This window comes from Geotrypetes seraphini, chromosome 3 (genome assembly GCF_902459505.1).
Source record: "Geotrypetes seraphini chromosome 3, aGeoSer1.1, whole genome shotgun sequence".
In the NCBI taxonomy this organism is placed as follows: domain Eukaryota; kingdom Metazoa; phylum Chordata; class Amphibia; order Gymnophiona; family Dermophiidae; genus Geotrypetes; species Geotrypetes seraphini.
The window spans coordinates 224,140,817-224,159,728 of NC_047086.1; the positions used below are offsets into that span (position 1 = coordinate 224,140,817).

The window sequence follows — 18,912 nt, forward strand, 5'->3', positions numbered from 1 at the left end:
TCGAGTTGTTTTGCTTTGGCACCATCTGCAGGCAGGGGGACAGAGCCCACTCATTTGGAATAGTCTGGAATTTTCCATTCAGGTCATTGAGAAACTAACAGATATTTTTTTCCACAACCCTGAACCCCCTATTTTATAATTTCCTCATTTTTAAAAATACCATAATGCTTATGTGGTGGGGTATTCTGCTACAGGTATTTGAGTAAATGATTCTGTCTGCAGCAGAAGAAATAATTCTGCTGATCACACCAGCAGTAGCTGGGAAGACTATTTATAGCTTCTTTCTCTCACTGGTACCGGTATAGCTGGACAGGTCGTTGGTTAATTAAAGTATACACATAATATGGGTGAAATCTTTATTGGCCAGCATATAAAAGTACAAGCTTCTGAGTTTCCCCTCCCCTCCCCATGAATAGGAGTGACCCACATCGGATGTTTAAAAATTGTGCCACTCCCACTTCATGGCTTCCACCTTCATGAGAGGGTATGATAATTGATTTGAAGATTCACACTTACCCACAGTGATTCCACACCAACTCACACACATTTGAGTGGCCCATGTAAAAAGAAGCAGGCACTGTACAGGCCCAGTGGTTGGATGCAGATATGGCAAAGGCCATCTTTACCACAGCACCACTCCATTTGTCCATTTATACTAGGAGGAAGAACAGAACCTGTCCTTACAGTGTCCGTTTCTGAAAGAATACCTAAAAGCGAGAAACTAACTGCCAAATGTCTGTCTTAAAAGTGACATATGGAGTCCTACATTGAAAAGATCAGGGAACAAATAGTTTTGGCTATGGGAACTTCCATCCCTCCTCCCATTCAAATATAACATTCTACAGCAGGAGCGAGTTGCCGCTCTTAATGGTCCTGGTATGCTCTATCACTTGCAGTATAAATCCTTGCACACAAAGATACTGTAAAACCCTAGTCTTTGCTTGTACAAGTCACATTCCAGGAGAACATGGTTCAAATCTATCTATCTCTAGAGGCTTCTGAGGCCAATGCCTAAATATCAGACTTTGGTTGTGATCTCTTTCATACAACATATGGCTTGTTAAATAATTCTAGACAGAATCAGAGAGCCTCATGCCATGAGTGTGCTTATAACAAAACAATATCATGGCCCCAGGTCAGCCTTTACTCCTGATCCTTCTGCTTTGGTAAGGGAGATAATTCTCCCATCAGCTTTGTTCCCAATTCTTCAAAAGCCCCTCCTCCAGCAGTCCCTTTAAATGTGTTAAATATACAGTACATACGAGTTCATCCTCGCAGGGGCTGTAGCAGAAGCAGCACAGTAACTGCAGTCCAGTATCCCTCTTTCTCCACTAAAATAGATAGCCAGAAACAAAGTGATCAGGGGCAAGTAGCCGAATTGTGGCTCTGTTTTTCTTCATTGGTTCAGAGTAGTGTTTTTGAAGGGAGGGGGGGTGCAAAAGTAATTTGCATACAGGGAATACTCAGGGACCTACCAGGGAACCTGATCTGGTTGGGCGAATTACTGGTTGTGTTGACATGCAAGAAAATGTCCAGGCTAGGAATGGACCAAGCAGCCAAGACAAAGACAGGCACCTTACAGTAATAGATGAGGCCACTGGTTCAGAACTGGTTACAAATGCATTCCCTTCGCAGATAGTAACTGCCATTGTCATCTATAATGGTAAGGTAATAAAAAAAAAAAAATACAACACAGCATGATAGCACATCACTAAGTAGAGCTTGCCAAGACTTGCTGCTTAAATCCTTTTTTTTTTGGGCACAGCCCCTGGCTGCACCTTTCTACACTTTAGGAACGCAAATGGCCCAACCCTTCTGTCACTGAGCAAGTCAACTAGGGAGCTTGTTACCAGATCCCAGCACATCAACTAGCACCAGCTCCTGCTGTTTCCCTATCTTTAAAAAAATTCAAACAAAAGTTTTTTAAAAAAACAACAACCTTGTAAGCCCTCTCCTGCCCCTCTCTCCCTTTTCAAACTCCAAAACTTTACAGATCTAAGTTCTGTGCTCACTTTCAAGTCTTCTGCGTGCAGCAGCCAGCTAACTGCTTCTGCACATCACAAAAGTCCTGAATCCTTTTGCAGTGTTCATATTCTTATAACAGTCTGCAGATAACTTAGGTATTTTCAGAACAAAATCAGGAGAGGTGAAATCAAATAAATAATAATTAAAAACAGGTGTCCAATGTCTGCAGCACGTGGAGAAGGGTATCCTTCCCAGAGTCTCACGTCTGGTGAACTTCATGGAACATAAGCTCGCGTGGAATGCGGGTCTCGGGGCCATATGTCTTACCCGCCCGTCGCTCAAATGCGGCCACCATCTGTTTCACCACCTCATCAAAGAAGACTGTGGCCAGCTGGGAGTGTAGCAGAGAACGGAACTCAAACGAGATCTGCAGGAGATGGGAAGGAAGAGCCAGGCACTGCCATGAGACACAGACAGCAGAATGCAGCCCTATTTACAACATACACATATAGATTCCCCATCCCATTCAGTTTAATAGTTTTTAAAAAATGCCCTTGTGCCTCACTATCTTCATTATCAATAGTATTTAATATAACAACATGCACAGCACTAGGTTGAAATACATCCTAAGGGCCATCAGGTCCAACCTTCTTATGGGCCAACAATTTTCACTATGTGATAATCCATAGCCAATTTAGTAGCACTGAAAAGATAAAGATGTCTTCCTGAACCCATAGCCTGCGATCAGCTGAGAACATTTTTTTTTTTGTAAGTATTAAACTCGGGGAGCACAAAATACAAGAAAAAATAAAGAGATAACATATACAAAAGAGCACCCAGGTTGCCGAGTTCACAATAAAGGAATATGATCATGAAAACTTCTAGTCATTTTTAGTTTTAAGGATCCCCTCCAAAGTTTTAAACACACCCACGTCCCCCCCTGAACCACTCAAACCACAAAACAGAGAAACACAGTGTAGCAAATGGATACAGTTAAAGAAAACACAAAGCATATGATAATCCTAAGCAGTGTGCGCTGCCAAGAAAAAGCCTCATATGTTCTTCTACTTAGGCAAAGTTCATTCCAAGAAAGCAACAAGGCATTCCATATCACACAAATACCATAGTTTTATAATCCAAAAAACCAGAGGCGGCACAGAGCGATGTTTCCAGTGGCTCACCAAAATCAATTGAGCAGCACGAAGAACTTGGCATACCCACAAAAATTGTGCACAAGTCCGGGAGGCTTTTTGCCCAAAAGAAATATAGCTGGATGTCAGAGAATAGGTTGTCCAATCCAAACTTGTAAATGACTCTGCTTAATACAAGTTCACCATATGTGACCTATAGATCCATTATCAAGGTAGCCCCCAGAAACATGTGATGTAAACAAGCTGGGGTTAGATACCACCTGCAAAGTACTTTAACAGCATTTTCCTTAACAGAGACAGATAGTGAACGTCAAAACATGTTTTTCTATAGTTTTCCAACCATCCTCACTCAGAGAGCCCCAATTCTCATTTCAAATTAGCATGATGTAAAATAGAAGGGAAATACGAGTCCAAATTTTTGTACAAACAAGAAATAAGACCTCTAGAGCTCTTTGAGTCTTCACATAAATCTTCTAAAAAAGAATCTCTCATACAAGCTTCTGGCAAATGGATGGTGTAGACAGAAAATGTTTAATCTGGGTATAGGCATATACATTGGAGCTAGGAAGATGATACTCCTCAGACAGGGTGTCAAAAGAAAAAATTAATCTTCATCAAAAAAGTCGTTTCCCCGTGGACAGGCCAAGAGAAGCTCATTATCAAAAACAGTATTACCCATCCCTGGAGAAACAAAGGATTAGAAGCTATGGGTGTGTGAGTGAAACCTATGAGGAATCCAAATCAAATACTTAAACTTACTAGAATCCCATCAAGTCTTGCTCAAGATGAACCCATAGCTACTGTGGCCATCCCTGAAACAATTTTAAGGTGGCTTGTGTCTGAGCCGCCTTGTAGTACCAGAGAATACTGGAGACACTTAGACCCCTGTACACTTATCCTTATATAGCAAGGACCTGGGGAGTCGACAGCACTTGTTATGCCAAACAAACCAAAGCAATCGGCCTTGAAGACCAGACAAATAGGCTCTAAAGGAAGTACTTGAAACAGATACATCAAACGTGACAAAAGTCATTTTAAAGTGGAAATTATACCAAACCAAATAGCAAATACTTTGAGGAAGGAGGACTGCAATGTGGCTAGAACAGACACAGACAATTCAATAGCTTGGTCAACTGTGTTAGTTAAATTGACCTTAAAGCCTGAAACTGCAGAATAGGCTGATATCTCCTTCAAAAGATTAAGTAGAGAAATGAATGAACGAGAAAAGGACTAAAAGATATCTTCGGCAAACAACACTTTCTTATATTCATGACCTCTATCGGTGATCCCAGAAATATCCAGGTTTGCTTGTAGCACTGCTGTAAAGAGTTCCATGAACATTGCAAATAATAGCGGCAATAAGGGGCAACCCTGTCATGTCAATAAGCTGGGACGGATCCCTCCTGTCCCAGCCTACCATTAGACCATCAGAGGTGAGGGGGTGGCAGGTTACAAGTCAGGGAAGGGGGGACAGGGTGCAGAGCCTGGCAGGAAGTGAGGGAGGCTGGGTGCACAATTTGGTTCAGAATTTCTTCTTGTTTTCCTACTCTAAATCTAGGTTTCGTCTTATGGTCCGGTGCGTCTTATGGAGCAAAAAATACAGTAAGTGTCTAGAATTGTTATCTTCCCTACCTCGAGATTTTATGAGGTTCTTACTGTCTTTAGAAACCACTAGGAATAGAGAAATTGTCTTTTACCTGTTAATTTTCTCTTTTGGTCCTAACAGAACTTGTGGGTTATGTCCCTTGACTAAAGGATGGAAACAGGAAATAGTTTATGATTTACTCCTACAGTGTACTATACATTTTTAGACCCCTCAGTGTTTTGAATGACAATGTAGCACACATACAGAGTTCAGGGTAGGCAGAATAATCATATACTACACCCACCAATGAGGCAGCAGTGATTTCAGCCTTCTTGCCTTTTACTTTAGAAGTTTTAGCAGTAGGTTCATTTTGTGACAAGCAACAATTTTTGTTGAGTAGGGATTAGGGATTATACTGTAATGATGAAATCACTTGGATGGTTCAATATAGTGGTTTGCATATCATATTGTACTCTTCTTACGTGAATGTTTTCCAAATTCAGTAAAAAAAAAAAAAGGATGTCACATAAAAGGTAGAGCCAAAAGAAAAAGGCAGGAGAAAGTTCCCCTGTCAAAATTCTTAAAACATACTTTCAGTTTCCGGGGGTAGGGGGATTCAGACCTATCTGGAATTAAATTCAGAGCAGCCCCCACTCTCAAATGGAAAAAGATTATCAGGTCCAGGAGCCAGCCTCACTTAATCACTTTTCCATTCTTCAGAGGCATCTCAACCCCAAGGAAAAATCCCACAGTGGGAACATGGGGGAAAACACAGGGAAGCAATCTGGAGGCTTCTAAGTATTCCCCCAAATCATCATCTTCATTTGCAGCTTTTCTTTAATGTTGATAAAAAAGCTTAGCTCAACTTAACCAGCATAAACTGGTTGAGGAGTATTTATGGCTTTTCCAGCCCAGGAACACTGCACAGTGTACCATCACCATCTGCTGGAGACAGAGAAATACTATGGTTTCTATAAATGCACAGTACACTTAAAGGGGCAAATCATTAAGAATCACTTTCTTTTCGGGTTTCCATCCACTGATGGATGGACAGAACCCATAAATTCTGGACTGGTCTGGTTGGATGCTAAAGAAATAAGGGCATATTCATGTAAGTTGCCTAATTTTGGGCGCACTATGTGCCAATTTTATAATGGCAACTGCATGTGAAATTGCCAATAATGGAATACAGTGTAAGCATAAGTTGGTGTGCGCATGTCTTAACTTTAGGAGTGATCACTTACATCATGTCAAAGGCTAGTGTAGATGTCTGCACCTATAGTTAACAGTTCTGTGTATAACTGACAGTATTCCATAATTTACATGTGTAGCTGTAAAACATGCCCTAGATCTGCCCAGGTGCACCCCTCCCCCCCTTTGTAGTCATGATTGAGACATTGAGACATTTAAATACATCACAGGACGTGTCGAGGTGGAAGATGACATCCTTTTTCTCAAAGACCCTCGGCCTCAAGAGGGCATCCGCTTAAACTTAGAGGGGGGAAATTTAGTAGTGACACCAGGAAGTATTTCTTCACGGAAAGAGTGGTGGATCACTGGAACAAGCTTCCGGTGCAGGTGGTCGAGGCCACCAGCGTGCTTGACTTCAAGAATAAATGGGACATCTACGTGGGATCCCTACGAAGGTCGAGTTAAGGAACTGGGTCATTAGCATTCAGACTTATTGGGGTGGGTCAGTTGAGTGGGCAGACTTGATGGGCTATAGCCCTTTTCTGCCGTCATCTTTCTATGTTTCTATGCTATAGCATTTAGGAACTAACACCCATATTCTCTAAATGGTGAAAAAACATAGTTCAAAATGCTACTTATAAAAAATTTCAAGGCACCTACCGTTGCCTAAAAAAATGGCGCTGGAAATCACACCTCCAGAGCACCCTACTGGTACCTAACGCCACTATAGACATGAGTAAAGCTATAAGTGTCATTAGGCGCCAATAGGCACCTCTGGAAGCGCAATTCACATCAAAAGTAGGCGCCAGAAATGTAGGCCTTGAAAATCCTGGCCTACATTTCTGGCGCCTACCTTTATGGAGGCACGATTCTCTAAACAGCGCCATCACGTTTTTTTTTTTGCAAAACAGTTTATTGAACGACAAAGTATAAACCAACAAAGCAGCAGATACAACAATTTCAGAATACAGTGTACAAAACAACAATCCACCAGAACAGGCGGAGTCCGGGTTGGGTTCTTATAACCAGACTCAGCCAAACTCCCCCCCCACCTTGTTATCATCAAGCTCATCCTTGGCCTCGCTTCTTCAGTTGACTTTCCCCAAAGCAACCTGACTTCATGCATCATTCCAGTTTTCCGTCATTCCAAAGTAACCTGTATGTCATAAGGTAATTGATGACATCCAGGGGTGCACATATGTACGACCTTAAACTCGGAGGGGATTTAAAGTGCAACCTTTCCAGGTGAGGGTGGTGACTTGAGAACACAAATGGGGAGGGGGAAAGTTCAAGAACACAAATGTACGAATTTCTAGGCTGCTATGCTGAACTGCCATTCTTCCAGACATCGGGGCTCACTCCCATCTTGATAGAAGGCATCCTTCATTCTCATTGTGATAGAAGGCATCCTTGGGTTTTGGGCCTTGTCACCTTGCAGGCAATTCAAGTCTCCACGATTTTCTCATCTGACTCATCTTTCGGGGGTGCACATGTTGCTAAATTCGCCTTCCCTCTCTGTTAACATCAAGTTGCATTTGTAAGTTGCATTCGTTTAGTTCACCCGCAACAACTTTCCGCCCTTAATCCACTGGCAGTGTAGGAACGACTGGTCTCCGCAGCCGGTTGAGTACTTGGCTTTTAATCAGAGGGGGTAAAGTATCCAAATAAGACGTCCAAACGGACAAGATCTTACTACAATGATGAGAAAACCAAGCTGACAAGGATTCCCATACCATCAAAAGATGGAATTTATTGCGCCAATACCAAATGGTGGGTGGGGAGTCCTGGAGCCAATGATTTAAAATACATTTCTTACCTACTATATAACCCTTGCAGATAAGTAAAGAATCGCCAGCAGAGAGTCCCCCCCAGAAAACTCTTAGCTAAAAAGAGAATCCCCTCAACCTGAGAAAGAAGGGCATAGCCCACCAGGGTCTGTAAATAGCAACGGACCGCCAACCAAAAGGCAGCAAGAACTGTTCAAGACCAGAGACCATGAGCAAGAGAATTATCAACCCAGTGGCATTTCAAACACGTAGAGGTAGAGGCACACCCAAAGTGAAAAGCCTGCTTCTGAGAAACATAACCCTGATGAAGGACCCAAAAAATTGACATTCCCGAAGCTCAGCACTCTGCACCACCTGAGGAATTTGCTGCACTAAAGGAGACAAGGATGCCACCTAGGGCGGCATCCCAAGTCCACAGAGACAGAAGCTGAGAATAGTCCCTCCTCAGCTGCAAAGCCACCAGCCGGTGATGATATCGAGACACCGACAGACAATCCCAGTTATCATCAAAAAAGAAATCCTGCAAAGTGATCAAAAAAGCATGCTGTAAGGACACCCTGGGCAAAGTAGCAACATAATGGGAGAGCTGCTGGTATGCAAAATGATCCAAAGCACTCAGGGACCAGGAGAGCTGGGAAAGGAGAAGGACTCCCATCCTCCCAAAGGAAATGCCCCAATTACATAGCCCCTTTCGCGCCCATTGTTTAAAAACAATATTATCCCGACCTGGACAAAATGCCGCGTTACCCACTATAGGCAGTAGGACCGAGCTAGAAGACGAATGGCCCCAAAACAGCAGCACACACCTCCAAGCCCTGCGCAACGGGCGAACCAAACAGCTATGAGCCCCAGGACCCAACCGCTGCTTCCCATCCCAATGTAAGAAATAAGGCAAGGCCCAGGGAAAAAACTAAAATCGGCCTCCAAGGCTACACCTGTGTATTTTTTAAACATTTTTATTATTTTATTAAATAACAATAGTGTAAAACATTTAATTGAAAATAGCAAAATATTACAAACATATAATATTATAGAATCATAACTATACCCAATCCCCTCCATCAATTATTCATATTGACAATATTAAACATCTTTAATATAACGATTTAATATCCATTTTCAGTATCTTTCTCAACCCAACCCTCCATCCCATCCCAGATGTGTAATGAAAAAAAAACCTCAGAAGGCAATATATTATCTTTGAATATGAAAAAGCAAATAAAGCCAATGGACTCCATATTTTGTTAAATAAAACACTAAAACCTAAACATTCTGCGTTCACTCTCTCATATCTATATGTATTACATACATTTGTCCACCAAAATGTATAATTTAATCTGTCATAATTTTTCCAATTTTTTGTGATCATTTGAACCGCAATTCCAGTTAAAATTAAGAAAAGACGCCTTTTAAATTTATCAAGGGGAGGTTTAATATGTAAAATAGTACCACAAATTATTGCTTCGTATGTTAATGGAATATTCGATTCTAAGACTATATTTATTTGTCCCCAAATTGACTTCCAAAAACTAAATATTAGTGGACAAAAAAATAACAGATGATCTAAAGTCCCTATATCAGCATGACAGTGCCAGCATCTATTTGATCTGGAGCTATCTAATTTTTGCAACTGAACTGGGGTCCAAAAAATTGTAAGCAATAAAAATAACCATGTTTGTCTCATAGATGCTGATGCTGTACATTTTAACCTCCAAGTCCAAATATGTGGCCAACGAGATACAGAAATATACTGCTTAATCTCGATGCTCCAAATATCTCCAAGACTATTTTTTGGGTTTTTATTCACAAATTCAGAAATTAATTTATACCACTGGGCAGCCTGATGTCCTACTAAATCTGTCTGGTAACAAAGGATCTGCAGGCTAAAATAATTTTTTTAACTTTTCCATTCAGGGAACCCACTCCGAATGGCCTGCTTCAACTGCAACCATTTATACTGTTGAGAATTCAAAATACCAAATGATTGTTGCAGCTGTGAAAATTCCAACAGTTTCTCATTAGATATAACATCATCCAATGTTCGAATTCCTGCCTGCATCCAATTCTTCCAGGCAATCCCAGCAACGCCCACTTGAATCTTGGAGTTTAACCATAAGGACTGCAGAGTAGATTTCATTATAGGATCATCTGTGTATTGAGAGCTAGCAAAAAGCCAGTCCTCAAATGGCGGAGCAAACAAGCCAAATTATAAAGATGAACCAAGGAAAGCCCCAAGCCACCCATAGATCAGGAACCATAAAGAAAAGAACTGTTCATCTTACCTTTCTTGTCCCCCCAACAGAAGGAGAGAACCAATCTCTGGAGACTAGCCAGGTCTTTTTTCAAAAGAAACAAGGGAAGTGTTTGTAACAGATATAACCACTTAGGAAAGACAACCATCCGGAAAAGATGAACACACGACCCATCAATGAGAGAGGAAGATTCACCCAGCGACACAGAAACCCTCTAGTTTCAGTCAACAAACGATCTACATTCAAGCGGTATAAGGCCTTAACATCCACGGACAACTGAATACCCAGGTAACGAAAGAAACGATCTGCCCATCGTAAGGAGAATTCAGGTCCCCAGCCTTCACGCAGGGATTCCGGAAAAGCAAGAGCCTCTGACTTTTGATGATTCAGACAAAAGCCTGAGAAATCCCCATACTCCCGAAAACTCTCCAAGAAGACGGGCAGGGAAGCCGGAGGATCAGCCAGATATACTAAGAGGTCGTCTGCAAAAGCCGTCACTTTGAAATGATAAGTCCCCGCCACCACCTGAATAAGAGGATCCAGCGTTAAAATGAACAATAAGGGTGAAAGGGGGCAATCCTGGCGCGTTCCCCGGCAAATGGGAAATGGATCCAACAAAACATCATTCGCCCACACCCGCGCCTGGGGATCTGCATAAAAAGTGTGCAGCTTGAATAAACCAAGGACCCAAGCCATAAGCTCATAAGACCGCAAATAGAAAACCCCAATCAATCTGGTCAAAAGCTTTCTCGGCGTCAAAGCTGATCACCAAGGAAGGGAGCTGATCCTGTGCCGCCCATTCCAAGGCCGCCAAAATACGCCGGATGTTCTTTGCAATAGTTCAACCCTTCACAAAACCAACCCGCTGATCCGAAATGAGGCTCGGTAGTGCCATAGCCAAACAATTCACCAAGACCTTTGCAAAAAGCTTGGCCTCAAAATTCAACAGAGAAATGGGTCTATATGACTCAGGGTGCATCGGGTCCTTTCCTAGTTTTAACAGAATTATAATTTGGGCAGTATTCAAATAGTGAGGTAGCGCCCTGGTCCCTACCGCCTCATTAAACACCGAGGCCAACAAAGGTGCAATCTCAACCCGTAAGATCTTATAGAACTCCCCATGCATGCCATCAGGCCCAGAGGATTTACACAAAGCACTAGACTGGATTGCGCGCTCTATCTCCTCCGACGTGAACGCAGCCTCCAGCTTCCCTCGAGATTCAGCTGAAATGGTCGGAAGATCGTGACCCGACAAATACAGCTCCCAACTAACCTGGGGTCAGCAGGGGTAGAATACAATCTCTGGGCAAAAAATCCCAAAATACCTGATTAATACCGTAGATCTCCTCGCCAGCAGGGTGGCAATATGAGAACTACCCCTCTGTTGCTGCACCAATTTCGCTAAAAGCTTACTACTTTTGTTAGCAAAATGGTAAAGGTGAAAACGGTAATGATCCATAGACCGTCGGGTCTGTTGATGCAAAAGAGAATTAAGCGAGCACTGGGCCTCCAGTAACCGGGCCCGAGCCGAAAGAGCATGTGTGCGACCATAGCAATGATGGAGCGACGAAACTAAATGCTCCAAACGAAGCAGCTCCCGCTGATGTGCCTTATGCTGAAAACTAACATAGGAGATAGTCTCTCCCCGAAGAACAGCCTTAGCCATCTCTCAGGCCAAGGACGGGGTGTCAAAGTGAGCCACATTAGTTTCTTGGAACAAACGCCATTGAGCCACGAGATGAGTATGAAACTTACTATCCTTGTAAAGATAACTGGGTAAATGCCACTCCCGGGAGGTCCCCGTCAGCCGATAGAGCTACCACTCAGCCACCACCCACGCAAGATCAGATATCTCAATAGGACCAAGCTTGGAATCAGTGATCTCCGCAAACATGGAACACGAGAGTAAGATATAATCAATACAGGATAACAAAGCGTGAGCTCGCGAGACATGAGTAAAATCCTTCTCAAGGGAATGTAAGGCTATACAGGTGTCCACCAAGTCCACAGAGTCACACAGGATAGCAATACCGGTAGAAGGTTTTTGAGATTCCCTCCCAACCCCCTTTAAGCGGTCCCAAAGGGGATCAGCCACTTTGTTGAAATCACCACCCACCACCATGGGGGTATCCCCATACACTTAGAGGAGATCCGGAGGAGAAACAAGATGGCCGCGTTGTAGAGAGGACGCTGAGTTGTGCTCTCCTGCGAAATACAAATTTCCTACCTGCATCGGGTTTACTCTGTTGCCGACATGCCGAAAAGATGAGGCAGAGCGGCTGCTTTAGCCCGGCAGCCGGGATCCGCCTCAACGAGGCAGGAGGGAATAACCCGCTTCTTTACATCTTCGCCACAGGGCGTGCCGGCTGAGCCGAATCGGAGAGATTTCGGCTCTCGGGAGCAAAGTCTCGCTCAGCCCCGCGGGACCTCTATCTCCTCTGCAGCCGCGAGACTGGGGAATAGAGGCGGTTCCACAGGGACGGATGGCGTCGCCGATGGAGCTGGAGGGCTTGCCTAATCCTCAAGTGCTCTCGGCAGGAATAACTACATCGGAGGAGGTGGCTGAGATTTCAGCGAGTGAAGGACAAGCTTCAACAGTCCTTCCTCTGGTAAGACCCGCTGAAATAACTTTAGAGTCTATTTGGACGGCGTTAGACTCTTTGTACAAACTATGTGCAGGAACCCTACCTCAGGTGACTCTTCAAGAAAGGAGATTGGATAAATTACAGGAGGAATTGAAGGATCAGGAAGGAAAGGTTCAAAATTTGGATCAGAAATTTCAAAGTTTACAAGCTTCTCAGACTGTTATACTACAGGATAGACTACTCTATATTAGGAAAATGGAAAACTTTGAAAATTATATGAAAATGTTGAATTTAAGAATTCTTAATTTTCCTAAGGTGTTAACAACACCTCCTAAGGAAATGTTTTATAAATTCTTAAAATAAATATTTAAATATCCTGATGCCGGACTATCTCCTTTACATAGGATATATTACTTGCCAGTATCAAAACAGAAAACTTCAGGTCCAGAAGTTTCTCCTGAACTTCCTAATACTTTGAATTTAACAGAAGCCCTTGAAACTTCAGTGGATGAAGTAATCTGTCGTACTACTCTTGTGGTGGCGTTTGTCTTTCAACAAGACAAAGAGGCACTTCTTACTGTTTTTTAGGCAGAAAGAAGTGACCTTTCTGGACAGTAAGATCAGTATGTTTCCAGACGTCTCAAAAGCAACCCAGACCAGACGGAAGAGGTTCCTTGAACTGAAATAGTTTGTAATACAGCTGGGGGCCAAATACCAATTGAGATATCCTTGCAAATGTAAGATTCTTCTGGATCAACATTCATATATATTTTTTGAGCCCTCACAATTACAATTCTTTCTCGAAGGAAAGGGAATAACAACTTCAAATATCTCCGAAGGGAATGTAGGATCAATCCCATAGTAATGTAAGAAGAAGATGTACTCTACAAATATGTTTTTTTGATATTAATCCATTATAAACATCTCTCATAAATGTGAATTGTTTCTCCTCCAGAATGTGGACTAATTAAGAGCGAAATTTTGTTTAATTATGAAACGGATAGTATCCAGATATATTTTTTTTTCCTTCTAAACATTTTTGTGGAATGTTCTCTCTTTATTTTCTTATACAAGTAATGTATATGTATCTATATATAAAATGATAAATAAAAAAAAAAAAAAAGAGGAGATCCGCTAGATAGTGAAAAAACCCCGCTCCCGGGTTACTGGGGGGCATACAGGTTACATAAAATATAAGGTTTAGAGTTCAAACTAACTGATGCAACAATATATCTACCCTACAGATCTCAAAGGGTATCATGAACCACTAACTAAAGATGTTTACCCACAAATATAAATGTTAATTATTATTTATATGAAAGAATATATTAAAATATAGGAGTATTGAGTATGATTAAGAGGTATAATGGTCAATACAAGTGGTAGAAAATATGGTATATGGATTGTTTTGTTTTATAATATTAGATATCCCTTCCTGAGGAAGCACACACTACGAAACTCAAGTAGAAGGGAAGATTTGTACTTTATGGCTTCCAGGAGTCTTTTATAAGTGGCACAAACACTTTATGACATGGAGCTGCCTGTTACGTGACCTTCGAATGCAAATTTACCACCATAAAAGATAAGTTTATGTCATTTTTATTAAACAAGTATATTTATAAAGATATCAGGTGGTACAGACAATGATGGTGCTATGATGGTCTGATGGCAGCCTGTGTTTTGTTTTATACACTTAAAACACTTAAGGTTGTGGGTCTGAGCACTATTTAATAATTTATATATATTTTTTGGATTGTGATATACAAGTAGTGTTCTAGTATATTATCACAATTATAGATTTATATTTATCCCTATTGGTAGTAATACCCACTAATATAGCCATCCCAGCCTTTTTCCCCTTAGCTGGGGAGTCCAGGACCTCACCCACCCACCAAGTGCGGAGCTTCACATGTTCAGCGGCTGTCAAATGGGTCTCTTGTAAAAACGTCACGTCAGCTCGGTTTCGTCGAAGCTGCCGAAGCACCTTTTGCCTCTTGATAGGGGAGTGAATATCCCCACATTCCAAGAAAGTAGCTTAAGGGACATAGAAATTAAACGAAAGAAAAATCCACAAAGCAAAACTGTACCTCCAAAAACAGAGGGAACATCCCAGCTCGCTCCCCCTCCCCTGAGTTTCCACCCTACAGAAGCTAGTAGCACCGCCACAGTACCCTAAGAAACCTCCCCCCACCCCCATCCCACCTTCCCTCTCAGTACCCCCAAACCCAAACAGTCCCAAACCCCAACACCCCCACAGACCCATGTCCCCCCCAACCACCCGTTCCGAAAATGAAACTGATCACTACAACGCCCACCCTCCTCAGCTCCCTCCCAAGAGCATACAAAAGAGATAGCAAGAGATTGGGAGGCTCCAGTTCCCAGAGTAGAGAGAAGAGAAAAAAATATCCCACCACACCTATCCCCGGCAGAGCCATGGTCAGACCCAGGAAAAACAGCAAAGGGACCCCAACCCCCCATCTTCCATACAGCACTCATCTCAACACACAGCAACCATCCAACCAACCCCCACCCCCTGAACACACAGCCTTCCAACGAACAGGAAAAAGTGGAGGGGTCCGGAAAAAGTGGAGGGACTCGGTAGTGGACACAGCAAAATATACAGTATAACCACACAAGGCGGAGGCCACGCCTGGACCCCCACCCAACAAGTCAGCATCAGGAGGGTAAACAGGGCAAGTGAGAAAGTGATAGAGAGCAGAGTCCAGAGTAATGGCAAAAAACTGGGGTCACAATAGACACATAAGAGTGCCAGCAGAAATGCATAGAGAACCTCAGATATAAACCAACATAGCCCATCCAAACCCAGGGGAAGGCCGCTAAGGTTTTGCCCAAGACTCCGCAGCCCCAAAACTATGCTTCCCAGGATGCAGCCTGTAAGTACAAGCAATCAGGAGATGGGCACCCAGAGTTCAAGCCCCATATATGCTCTGAACAGCAACCCAGTCAGGACTCCACAAGCAGCCAACTACTCACAAACAAACAGCAACCCCTCCAACATGCAACAAAAAAGAAAAGTCAAAAGAGACATCAAAATATCCTGAGATTGTCCCACACCATCAAAAGGCGTGCAGGAGCCAGCAAGCCTTCCAAAATCCTGAGGTATGACAAGGACTGGGGCAGAAGCCCAAGTGCAGAGCCAAGTCCAGCAGCCAACAATAGCCATTGCACCCACTTCAGGAATACAGAGCCCCTCAGGCAGGACCGGCAGTAGAGGAAACTCTGCTGGTAGAAGGCATCTCTTTTTTCCACGTGGCCAACATAGACTTCACCTCCGCCACCGTCGAGTAGAGAGATGTAACTCCATTGTATTGAACACAAACTCGGGCAGAATACAGCAACGCAAATCTAATCTGCCGGGCAACCAATTGTGAGCACACTGGCGCAAATGCTTGGCGCTGCAAGGCCACTTTACTCGAGTAATTCTGGAAACAAAATACCTTGTGAGTCTGGTACGTAAGTGTGCGGTTTCCACGTGCAGCTTGCAGAATGGCCTGCTTATGTGCATAATTTAGGAGTTTAGCAATGACTACCCGGGGCCGGGTGAAGTGAGTGGCTTGGAGACCCAGTCTATGTGCCTGCTCGATATGAATGGGGCCCAAATCCGCCGGCAGAAGGGCTGACTCAGCAAGCCAGGTTTCCAACTCGCACTGCAGGTCATACTCTGGGAGCTCAATGAAATGGAGGTTTGACCGCCACAATCTGTTCTCAAGATCGTCAATGCGGTCTTCCAGGGCAGCGATGGTACTCTGGTGTCGGGTCTGAACTTCCTCCACGTGGATCAGCCGATTGTCCAGCTCACCAACCCGATGCTGAAAAGCGGCAACCTCCTGCCCCAGACTGTCTAACTTGCACAGTCCCCAGCTTGCTTTCAATGGGATGGAGGCATTTTTCCAGAATAAGTTCCATCGCCCCAGGACTAGTAGGTGCTGCCATCTTTGGGTCTCCTGGCCTGCCTTTGTCCCGCTCCTTCCGTGTCAATTTCAGGGACATCCCCAATGGTTACCACCACCAAAATTGCTCACAGCACACAGCCACAGGTAAGCTCCCGAACAATCCAAATCGCGGTCCAAAAGAAGTGCAATATCAAGTTTATTATTAACACAATTTGATAAATCGCCTATTATAATCACTAAGCGATGTACATAATAAAAATATTTCAAGTACAAAGGGGTTGACATTTTAACATAAGAACATTTAACTTATACAGACATACAGTGGGAAGGAAAAGATAAAAGTTACAATTGTTTGGGGTAGAATAAGGAAATAACAATAGGTAAGGGAGTTAATAACCTCAGCAATATTGAATTTAATATAATTTAAACATTAAAAGCATCTCTAAATAAATAAGATTTTAAAAGTTTTTTAAAAATTAAGATGTCTTTTTCGTTACGAAGGTATTGGGGAAGGGCGTTCCACCATAGGGGGCCAGTCACCGAAAAGATATCGGCCCTTCTAGTACCGATGATTTTTAATGAAGGAACTGAAAGAAGATTCTGGTTGGAAGAGCGGAGTGAACGTTGTGTGTTGTAAGGTATCAAAAGTCTGGAAATGAATTGAGGTTCGCCGCATGCTAAAGTTTTAAAGATAAGTATTATTATTTTAAATGTGATTCTATGGCTAATAGGTAACCAGTGAGAATCTATTAACAACGGGGAAACATGATCATATTTCTTTGCATTGTATATTAATTTTATTGAAGTATTTTGAATCAATTGTAATCTCCTTTTTTCTTTTAATGATATGTTGAGAAAGAGTGAATTGCAGTAATCGAGTTTCGATATTACTAATGAATGAATTAGAATTGTAATAGATTTAGGGGTCAGAAATTTGGATATTGATCTAATACGGCGTAATTTATAAAAGCAGTTTTTAACTGTAAGAGAAATGTGATCGTGGTAAGTGAATTTCTCATCAATTAGTACACCAAGAATCTTAACTGATGGAACTAGATTAAGTGTGATATTATTAAGAATGAATGGGATTGATAAAGTTATATCGTTCCTCCATAAATTGGAAAAAGAGAGGGAACCGAGAAGGGCGGCAGGAGAGACACCAGCTAGCATCCTCCCTGTTGCATGGCGTGACGTGATCCCTTGGTAGCTGCTTTTAAGGCAGCCACCGACAACGGCACCGTTCAGAGAATCTGGCTCTAAATTTATTGAAAAGTGCCTATATGCAGTTATGCATGCAACTACAAATTGGTTCCAATTAACACCACTTAAGGCAGGGGTCTCAAAGTCCCTCCTTGAGGGCCGCAATCCATTCGGGTTTTCAGGATTTCCCCAGTGAATATGCATGAGATCTATGTGCATACCCTGCTTTCAATGCCTAATCATTGGGGCAATCCTGAAAACCCGACTGGATTGCGGCCCTCAAGGAGGGACTTTGAGACCCCTGACTTAAGGGCTATTATTGGTACCTGAGACCAACTGGCATTATTCTATAAGCTGTGTGTGCATATTTTGCATTCCAGTCGGAAATTAGAGTGCACAACTTTATAGAATGGGGTGATGATTACAATTTAAGTTTGATTATTCAAATCAGTTTGTCTCTCTGCACCTTTTCATGTTGTGAAGGGCCATCCCAGGAGGCTTAAGCGCAAATACTCACTGAGAAATCTAAAGTGCAGGTACGGGGATAACCAGGAATACCAGGGCTAAAGCGCCAGACAGTTTCCAGGTGATTGAAAAGCCGTCCATCTGTGCAAATGGCCTGAGAAGAGAGTGAGAGAATAGGGATTACTTACAGAAAAACGTAAATTCTAATCCTAGAATGGGGCTTCCCAGTTCTCTGGGGCCACTATGAGATTAGCTTTCAGGATATCCAAGTGAAAAGACAATGTTAAACATCCAGATAAGCTGGTTTTCATGGTATTCACCATGAATATGTATAAAATTAATCTGCATACAGTGGAAGCAATGTACACAGAGCTCATGCACAATTATTGTGGGTATTCTGAAAACCCGAATGGCTGGTGGAACCTTTCGATCAGTGGTTATCAACCTCAATCTTCCAGTGATAGATTTATGATTTTTGCTGCCTCTGTATTTGTTTAAATTTAATTACTTTTAGCCCACCAATCCACTGTTTGCTTGTACTGTGCTCAGAAAAAAAAAACATGAAATAATGAAACAAATCATTAAAAAAAAGTTTTGAGGCACCAAAAAATTTATATATATAAAAAACAAAATGCATTTTTATTGTTCATTATGTATTACTTGCATGCAACAGCTGTTGCTTGCCCTACCTCCTTTCATTCTTAGTGAAAGCAAGTAGCATGAGAACAAAGCACATACAGTAGTATTTTGACCAGCTCAGCAGCGCCAGGCCTTGTTTCAGAGTCTTGGCTCTTCAAGCTCTTCAGTGAAATCTTAA

The 18,912-nt window shown here is 42.5% G+C and overlaps 1 protein-coding gene across 5 annotated transcripts in view; it reads right to left on the reverse strand.

The window, feature by feature from the left end:
- Positions 1 to 342: 342 nt before the first annotated feature.
- COQ10A (coenzyme Q10A) overlaps positions 343 to 18,912 on the reverse strand; it is a 69,678-nt gene continuing 51,108 nt past the window's right edge. For all 5 annotated transcript variants that reach the window (XM_033937120.1, XM_033937122.1, XM_033937121.1 and 2 more), the window contains exons 4-5: positions 18,148 to 18,249; positions 343 to 2,392 (exon numbers count right to left, since the gene is read on the reverse strand). In XM_033937120.1, the coding sequence (XP_033793011.1) occupies positions 2,225 to 2,392; positions 18,148 to 18,249 (270 nt within the window). In that variant the 3' untranslated portion in view covers positions 343 to 2,224. The remainder of the gene's footprint in view (positions 2,393 to 18,147; positions 18,250 to 18,912) is intronic.